The sequence below is a fragment of the Phyllostomus discolor genome, chromosome 12 (assembly GCF_004126475.2).
Source record: "Phyllostomus discolor isolate MPI-MPIP mPhyDis1 chromosome 12, mPhyDis1.pri.v3, whole genome shotgun sequence".
Classification (NCBI taxonomy): Eukaryota; Metazoa; Chordata; class Mammalia; order Chiroptera; family Phyllostomidae; genus Phyllostomus; species Phyllostomus discolor.
This window is the reverse complement of record NC_040914.2, coordinates 48,193,441-48,202,727: the sequence shown is the minus strand read 5'-3', so window position 1 is coordinate 48,202,727 and position 9,287 is coordinate 48,193,441. Positions and strand designations below refer to the sequence as shown.

The 9,287-nt window shown below is 64.9% G+C and overlaps 1 protein-coding gene across 1 annotated transcript in view; it reads right to left on the bottom strand.

Moving 5' to 3' along the window:
* Nucleotides 1–3,547: 3,547 nt before the first annotated feature.
* The window catches only part of LONP2 (lon peptidase 2, peroxisomal), a 31,392-nt gene continuing 25,652 nt past the window's right edge, over nucleotides 3,548–9,287 (bottom strand). Inside the window, exons 12-15 of the mRNA XM_028502055.2 lie at nucleotides 7,114–7,253; nucleotides 6,211–6,418; nucleotides 5,624–5,814; nucleotides 3,548–3,954 (exon numbers count right to left, since the gene is read on the bottom strand). Coding sequence (XP_028357856.1) covers nucleotides 3,736–3,954; nucleotides 5,624–5,814; nucleotides 6,211–6,418; nucleotides 7,114–7,253 — 758 coding nt within the window. The 3' untranslated portion in view covers nucleotides 3,548–3,735. The remainder of the gene's footprint in view (nucleotides 3,955–5,623; nucleotides 5,815–6,210; nucleotides 6,419–7,113; nucleotides 7,254–9,287) is intronic.

Here is a 9,287-nt window from a genome sequence, read left to right as displayed (position 1 = left end):
TGATTCTCACAACTCTTAGGAGGCTGATGAGTTAAAATGCTGATCACTTTTTCTCCTTAAAACACGAAGCCCATAGGAGCCAACATTTCACAGCCTAGGGATCGAGAGCCTGGGCTCAGACGCCAGACTTCCACGGACCTTCACGGCCGTCCCAGCGGGCGACCTCGGGCCCCAGCGTGCACGGCGGGGCTACCTATGGCAGCTGCCTCGAAGGGTTCCCTCAGCTGCGGTAGGGCCCCTCCATCAGCGCTTTGCACGTGACAGGCATCCAACAAGCGACAGCTGTTCTCACCACGCTGCTAACTAGCACCGTGGAGTAAGTAGCACCGTGCAGCCAACGGTTGCCGGCTACCCTGCACAGCCGGTGAGGCGCTGCAGCTGCCTTCTGAGTCACCTGAGACCACTTTGCGCGGCCTTTACGGCTCCCGGGCCGTGGGAAGCCCGTGGAACTACCCTGGAGCACGGAGTGCACTTCTGATTCCCATCGTCAGTGAAGGTGACCCTGTCATCTCTCTGCCACGTGAGCCTCGGGCTTGTGGCGAAAAGAAACACAGGCCGGCCGCACACCTACGTCCAGGTCTGATGAGAAAAGCTGCTTCTCCCCGTCACGGAGCACCAGCTCCCCTCGGCGGTGGGTGTGAGCCGCACCGCACAGGTGCCTGCTGTGCTGAAGGTGCATTTTCTCCCGGGATTTTATCGTCGTCCTCCGGGCCGTACGTACTTCACTGGAAGAGTGCAGTTCATGATGCGTCTGTCGTCTCCGAGGTCAGCAGGGGGCTCCTAGTGGTTCCTCCGGGGGGGGGTCCGCACCCCGGACTCGGCGCTGTTGTTCAAAGACCAGCTGTGCTGAGTGTTTTTGCAGAGGTGCGTCCTTGTTGTTAATACTTGAAAGAAAAACATGCTGATAGGTCGATGCTGGAGGTTAGAAAATGGCACACACAGCGGAGATGAGTATTTTTATTTTTCCAGTCCTTGATGTGTGCCTGCCTGTGCTGTTTGATATCCTGAGATTTTTGGATCATGTTGATTATGTGACCCCCCCCTTCCCATCCCCACACACGGTCCCCTAAGCGTCTCATCACTTTAATCTCAGAAAAGCTCCATTCTCGGCAAGTTTTGAGAGGACTGACTCGTTCTAGCCAGTGTCCTGGTGTTGGGTATTTGCTTTGTCCACTTGGTCCAGGTAAATTTTGGGGGGGCTACTTATAAACAACCTGTGAACATTTATATGCTTTCCGATATTCTTGGTATTATTTATCTTTTTTAAGGTCTTTATACTTTTATCATTGCCTTCTGGAGGTTCCAGTGGACCCAACAGTGGGGAGGATTTTCCATTTGCCTGTAATTGCATATTTTGCTAATTTATGCAAATTAAGGTGGTACATTTTGTGACTGACAGCTAGTAAGGTCGACGGTTTAATATTTGTTAACTGCATTTTGTCTAAGTTGTCTTCCTACTCTTGGCCTACGGGGTGAAGCACTCCCTAGATCTGTATTTCGTGGTCGTTTGAGATTTGATTTATGAGTCTTTTTTGTTCTGAAATCACCTTTGCTGGAATCAGTATTCTATTTTCTCCTATTACTGCTCCTGCCCTTTCTTTTTGGTGTCTGGCTTTCTTTCGAGATTGTGGAGGGGAGGGTGGGGATACTCTTTAACTAGGTTCTTTGGCTTTTATAAACTTGGATTTGTTGCTGCATCCCGGGCCAGTGTGGTGTGTTGACGGCTGCTGGGAACACGCCTGTCTTCTGCTGTGAGGGACTTTGTAACACGTGTGACGTGAAATCTCAGTCCCGTCTCCCCCCGCCGCCCGGGGCTCAGAGCTCTTACACCCAGGGACACCGGCAGTGACCCTGCCAATGGAGTTCCACTCCCTTCAGCTCCCCGAGCGGGAGAGCAGCCCAGCTGGACAGGTGACCGGCTCAGGCTGTGCGGGCCCCGGCCGGTGTGTGCCGGCGCCCGAGGACCTGCCGCGGTCCTGAGACACAGGCACGGTGCTGTGGAGGCCTGTCGCCAGGGTGCTGCTGGAATCTCTGTGTGTGTGTCCCCTCCTCGCCCACCCGCCCGTGCGAGGCAGCGGGTGCTGGCAGGGTGTGGGGGCGACGGAGGGACTGGAGTTTGTCGTCTGTCGCTTCCAGGCTGAAGCAGCGGGACGGGCTTGGAGACAGGCAGTGCTGGCGGCTGCGCAGCACGGGGGGAATGCATGCGTGTCCCCGAGTTAAATGTGGTTAAAGGGGTACGTTTTGCTGTTTTGCCGCACTAAAGAGGAACAAGTGAACACAAAAGCTTAGACTTCTAAAACTGAAAGCAGCACCCGAGAAACGAGGGTTGGAGACTGGAGGGCGTTCGCAGTGTGGTCTTGGGTGGGCTCCTTCAGAGAGGGGGGGTCTGCTCAGGGCTCGGACCCTGGGGGACACGGGCCCCCTTCCCAGCAGGCTTTGCTGCCAGGTGGGGGGGGGCACCGAGGCAGGAGCCTGGGCGTGGCGGGCACGCTGTGGTTGCCGGGGCCGCACCCACAGTCTCTCTCCTCCCCATGGGGTGGCTGAGCACAGACGACCTGTGTCGCCATAGCGATGAGGTCGCGGTGCCTGCAGGGTGCCTCCCGCTGGTCACAGCCAGCCCCGGGCTGCGGGGCCCCTCCCAGAGCACGTTCCCATTTCACTGGCAGGTCTTCACGTCACCGGCCGACCCCGATCTTGTCCACGAGCTTCCCACTTGTCTGTCCTTGCGGGTCTGTTAGCTCTCTCACTGTGCAAGCTCCTGAGGCCCGCTGCTGGCTGGAATGACCGCTAGGGGGCGCCCGGTGGTTTTACGTTGCTTTCTGACCTAACCTTTCCCCTCTCACTGCCTTGGTGCTGCAACCTGCGTTCTATGGGGGGGTTGGGGGGGGGGGGGCGCCTGCCCCCCAGGGAGCTCCCTGGCCGGACCTGCCCACAGTCCACACGCCGCCTGGGTCGCCGGGGAGGAGAGGCGCGGAGAGGCAGCCCAGGCGAACAAGCAGCAGAAGGGGAGGCGGCAGGGGTTGGGGCGGTGGGTGTGGGGACTGTCCTGGGGTGGCCGGCGGCCGCCCTGTAGGGACTGGACTTTTTAAGAAGAGGACAGGCACTCAGGGCTGGTGTGTCCCGGGCGTGTGCTGAGCCGCGCCACCCTGCCTGACTCGGGGCCGTGTGCACCCCCCCCCCCCCACCCAGAGGGGCCTGTGCTGGGGGTTCGGGGCCCCTGGTAGAGCCTGGCTCGCCCGGGCACTTCCCTTCCCGCGGAGGCCGAAGGCTGGCCTCATCCCACCTTTGCCCAGGTCCCCTCCCAGGTGACTGTTTCCCAGACTCAGCGTCCACGGGGCATCGCTAAGGTAACTGCTGCCTGTACCACCCGCCCTCGACCTTGACCGTGCATCCGAGTCACCCCAGGGGCTCCTGTGGGACCGGAGAGCTGACGTTTCTGGCAAGGTCTCAGGTAACGCGGGGGCTCCTGGCGTGGCCCGCGCTGTGCACCAGTGCTCGTGACCTTCCCGGGGGCAGGAACGACCCGTGAAAGACGAGAGGAGGGTTCCGTTTGCATCGCTTTATTAAATCTCCACTTCTGTAACAAAAACCAGCCTCCCCGGGGTGAGGGGCGTGACCGCTGCGACTCTGTTCGCGCACGGAGGGGGGGGTCTGCCCGCCTGGGCAGGCGTGGGAGGGCCTCGTCGGCACCTCTGGGCGCCGACCCCCGGACCCCCGGGATGCCGGGCTCTGCGCCTACAGCTTGCTGTTCACCAGGGGGCTGCTCGTGGCCGCGAAGCCGCCGTCGAAGGCTGCGTTCAGGACGTCGTCCAGGCAGCCGGCCGTGACGAAGCTCAGGTCCTGGCGCACGTTGCCCGGGATCTCCTCCAGGTCCTTCTCGTTCCTCTGCGGGAGGATGACCCGCTTCAGGCCGGCCCGGTGCGCCGCCAGCACCTTGTCCTTGATGCCACCCACCTGTGCGAGAGAGGGGGCACCCGGGTCACGCGGGCTGCAGCTGCCCGCGCCGCTGCTTCCCAGTCACCTTCCGCTCGTGACACCCCGCGCTGGGACGACACCGAAGCGGTAAGCACCCAGTGAGCCTGTTTTCCACGGGTGCGACACTAACTCCTGTCAGCGGGGAAGAGTCTGCATTTCTCACGGCGGCCCCGCTCCTGGCCCTGATTCGCTTCGGTGCTGCCAAGGTCTGCGTGGACGGTCCAGGCCGCAGTCACGGCGGGCTGACCCTCCGGACCAGACACGAGGCAGGGGTGTCCACCTACCCCCTCCGTCCCCAGAGTGCCGGGGTCCCGGCCACAGCGGTCAGACCAGGGACGTGAAAGGCACGGAGTCGGAGAGGAGGAAGCAGAACGCTCACCGCTTGCGGGTGACGCGATCCTGTGCACGGAGAGCCCCGAGGGTCCCGCCCCAAACTGCAGAGCTGACCAGTGAGTCCGGGAAGTAGCGGGGCACAAGATTAATGTCTATGTTGCGTCTTTATACACCAGTAAGGAGCCATCAGAAAGGGAGGCTAAGAAAGCAATCCCACTGACAACGGCATCAAAGCTAACACGTAAAAAGTAACCCTGGGAACAGTTTAACCGAGGGCACGGAGACCTGCACGCGGAGAGTGAAGGGGCGCTGGAGGAAGGCACGTCCTTCCGATGCCCGCACTACCCGGAGCAGTCCATCGGCTCAACGCGACTGCTACCAGGACACCAACGGAGCACTTCTCAGAGCTGGAACAAACATCCCAAAAGCGTGCACGGGACCAGCGAGGCTCGCACCGCAACCGTGATCCCGGGAACGGAGGACAGAGCCAAGGAGGCCTGCCACCTGACCTCAGACCACACGGCAAGGACACGGGCCCCTCCCCTCCCCCACGCGTCTGACGGGCGGGGCTGACCGCGGGCCTGCTGGCGGCCTGTGGCCTGGGGGCCCTTGGGGGCCGGGCCGTCACGGCCGTGACCTACTCCCCGTCACCCCCTGAAATGAGGGCGCGCTCAGAAGAGAGGGCGATCCCTTTCCCCTCGTCCTGCTGTGACAGCCACAATTCCGTCATGGGCCACGGCGGGTGACCGACGGCTGGACACCCTGCCGATAGATCCCCACGTGCGTGCGTGCGTTTTATCGGTGTTTTCGTAAGGAAGGGTAAGCTACGGGGACCCAGGTGCGGGGAATTTTGCGAAACGCAGCGATCAGACTCGGTCAGTCTCCACTTCACGCTGCTCCGTTTCCCACCGATCTACCAACCGCAGGAGCCCGCAATCTCTGGGGGGGGGGGGCAGGTGCTCTCCCGGGGGTCCTGCAGGCTCGGACGGGGCCTGACATGTCACAGTGGCTGCCGGCCCCGGACCAGCTGCCCCCACACCCACCAAACGCGGTCTCCGACCCTCCGAGCCACAGCCGCGGCCGGACGGCAGCTGTGTCCCTCGGCAGGTCCTCGCCCTCCGTGGAAGGGAAAACGCGGGGGAGGTGGTTCTCAGAGGCTGACCACAATGTGAAACACGAGTCACGGCTACAAACTTCCGTGTACATGGAACCAAGGCACCCTGGGACGGAGGCGGCCCTGCGCCCCACCTGAAAGCACGCTGCTCAGACCGGGGCCCGAGCGACCACGGAGCGGCCCGGGCGGCCGCGCACTCACCGGCAGCACCAGGCCGCGCAGCGTGATCTCCCCGGTCATGGCCACGTCGGAGCGCACCAGCCGCCCGCTGAAGAGGGAGGCGAGGCAGGTCACGATGGTGACCCCGGCCGACGGCCCGTCTTTCGTGACCGCCCCGGCCGGGAAGTGCAGGTGGATGTCGGTGTTGTCCAGGAGGTCAAAGCCCCCAGAAGCTGTGAGACGGGAGACAGGGCTGTAACGCAGGGAAGGCGAACCCGTTCTCTTTTACTGATTTTCTCTTCCAGGGGTAAACCAGTAACGTCTGGGAAAAGGACTCTTCCCTCAAAACACCGGCGGGCAGTGCGGTCCGGGGGAGGGCAGTCTTGCCCGCTCACGGGGGGCTAGAAACGAAAAGCCCTCGGGGTCAGCATCTGGCCCAGGCTCTTGCCAACGGCCCTGGCGTGGGACCAGCGCCTCCACGTCCCCCCCCACCCCCGGCCCCGTGCAGGCCCGTCCCTCAGTGAAGGGCAGCTGCCCGCTGGGAGCCGGCCTCGGTCCCCGCCGAGGTCTGCGGCCTCCCACTTGGGCTTACAGCTCATCCGCCCCCACCCCCCGCTGCCCCCACTCACCGTTGGTCAGATGGTACCTCTTGGCGTTGCTGCGCAGCCAGCTGATAGCCAGGTGGGCGGACTCCTTCATGACGTCCCCCAGCTGGCCGGTCAGAGTTAGCTGGCCCTCGCCATCCATCCGACTCGCCTCCACGAACATGATCTCCCCGCCCAGGGGGGACCACGCCAGGCCTATGGCCACCCCCGGCTGGCTCAGGCGCTCTGACACCTGCTCGGGGTGCAGGGGGACGGCTGGTCGGCCAGGGCCGGGGCACTTCCGGCGGGCTGCCCAGACCTCTGAGTACCCGCCGCGCCCAGGACCTGGGGTCCCAGCGCCACCCGCCGGGGATGGCTCTCTGCCAGGAGCAAAGCCGGCCCCCTCCGCTCTGGCATCTGTCGGGGCAATTCTGCCTCGGAACGTGGGGGGGCCTGGACACCCCTCTCCTGACTCTCAGGGACCAAACCCACCCACTGTCCTCTCTGTGGGGCTGCTGTCACGGGGCTGTGTGGGCGCTCAGCCCCTGCCCCCACTGAGTCGCCCCGAGTCTGTCTCAGGAAGCACAGACCCCCCCTGCTCTTCCACATGGTGTGGAGGCCGGAGCCCCACAGGCTCCTGGCTCTGCTCCTGCCGATGCCCCGGGAGCCCCGGGTCCCTCCCCAGCGCTCGGCTGCCGGCAGCGCTGCCTCGGGGCCGTCTCACACTGAACACGCCGCTCACCTGAGCCCACGGGCCTGGCGCTGAGCCACACACGTGAGCACGGCCGAGCCAGGAAAACCCAGAGTGGCCGCGGGCACCATGTCCGAGAGCCGAGCCCAGTGCGCCCCCACCCCCTCGGAGCACCTGGTTCTACTGCCCCGCCCCCCCCCGTCCACCGGCAGGGGGCCTCGAGGGGCAGCCCCACCCCCCGAGCGCAGGCCGCTCACCTCCAGCTCGTACATGGGCGGCCCCAGGATGTCCTTGAGCGCGTGGGAGTCTATCAGGATGGGCATCTCGGGCGGCAGGCCCAGGTCGGCCGTGCCGCCCAGCGCCTCGGGCTTGGAGTCCAGGACGTGCTCTCTGCAGCCTGAGGGGGGACCCCCACCCCGATCAGGGCCTCGCCCGGGTCTGCACCGGAGTCGGTGTCAGGCCGGGGCACAGACGGCCCCGAGGCCCAGCCCTGCACGCACTCCCGAGGGCTCAGAATCTCAGCTGTGCGTGTGCACCTCGGGCAGGAGGCTGAGCCCCCGAGAGCACTGGGGGGCTGGGCGGCGGGGGGCTCGCCTCGTGCACCCAGCCCCCCCCCCCCCCCGGTGTCTGTCGTCTGCCCCCCACACCAGCACGAGCTCCCGGAGGGCAGCGACCTCACCCGTCTGCTCCTTAAACGTTACGTTCTCACGCCACGGGCGAGACCGGGCCCTGTTCAAGGGACGGCCTGTAGGGGCCGGGAGTCGGGGGTCAAGTGCGGCAGATGACCTCGCACAGCCCTGCCAGGGCAATAGCCCCAAGCCTTCTGGGCCCTCTTCAGTGGGGGTCCCATCGGGCGTCCTGTTCCCTGAGAGGCACCGTGAACTCGAGAATGACGGAACCCATACAAGCCATGCCCCTTCGATAAACCCACGGCCCCGCGCCACGGTGATTGTCTTCCCACGCGAAAACTCGGCGCTGGCGGTGCCAGCCTGCGGGGTGCAGGGCTCGGGGCGTCCTCTGGCACGGCCCCTCCGGCACTCGAGGGGTGTGAGGCACCAGCTCCCCTGCCTTCCCCGTGCCCCGCACAGCCGGACTGCGGGCAACAGTGACCGTGCGTGTCAGCGTGCGGCATGCAGCAGTGACAGTTACAGCCGCCGACGCCGCACGGCTGGGCACGCTCACTCTGGCTTCACTCTGACTCGTCCGTCTGAGTTCCCGTGAGGTCAGAGACCTGTGTTTCACCGACTCCCTCCCTTTCAAGACTGTCACTGACTACGTCTAATGACCTCAGACCCTAATCTCAGGGCCCACTGGTGACGGGACGCATAGGGAGTGGCCCTCGGAGGTGCCCGCATGCTGCAGCTTTGGCGTGACCTCCAGGGCGAGGGCTCCTCTGGAGACGGAACCACAAGGGACACAGGAGGCAGGGGGGACAGCTGGTCGGCCTTCCTGCCGCTGGCTGGCGACCGACCCCACACAGAGCATCAGGCCCCCCCTCCCCTCCCCCCGCAGGGCACTGGGACAGTGGTCCTCCGCTCTGGCCTGCCACCTGATCTGTCCACACCCCGCTCAGCCAGACCCGAGAGGGTCTCCCCGCACCTGTCCGCTCCCACCGCACTGGTCTGTTCCACGGGGCCTGGCGGCCGCCGGGTCACTCAGCAGCCCGTGCGCAAGGGCGTTCTGCCTGCAGCCCACCTACGCGGGTCGAAGGCCAAGCCCGCCGGCCGGTCCTGCTACACAGCGCTCCCGGAGCAGCCCAGAAGGCGGGTGCCACAGCTCCGGTAGAGTCACCCGGGGAAGAAACGCGCCCGTCTCCGGTTACCGCGCCCTCAGGACCGAGTCTGTGAAACCCCAGCCGAGGCCGGAAGGGGCTGTGGGCTCCCTCGGCCCGCCGTGCTTTGTGTGAGCTGTTCTGAGCCCTGGTTGCTGTGGCCGGCCGGATCCCACTGCCCCTGGGGGAAGGGGGAGGGGGGGCGGGGGGGGGAGGGTGAAAGCCAACCCCCAGGTACGCAGCCAGGACACCCGGCCCCTTTCCAGGGAGCAGGGAACTCAGAGCTCTGAGCACCGAGGGGGAGTGGGGCGGGGAGTGATCTCTAGAGCAACCAGACCGGTCGCCTGCAGGACGACCATTCAGGTTTGTGCCACGAGGAATTCAGCAGCCGTAGCTAACCCACGCCCGGACCACCGCGGCCCCACAGCAGTGGTCTTCACCGGTGCCGCGGGCACGTGGGAAACACTCAGCCCCTGACCGCCCAGTCGGGGGCCCTGACCCCCCAGTCGGGGGCCCTGACCCCTTCTCCCGCACACGGCCCAACACAAACCTGACGGCAGCCCCACGCAGCAGCAGCAGCAGCAGCAGCCGCCGCCGCCCCGGGGGGAGGCCCGGCCTGGGACCACAAATAGGTCCCGTGGTCGAGCCGTGCCTTCTGGG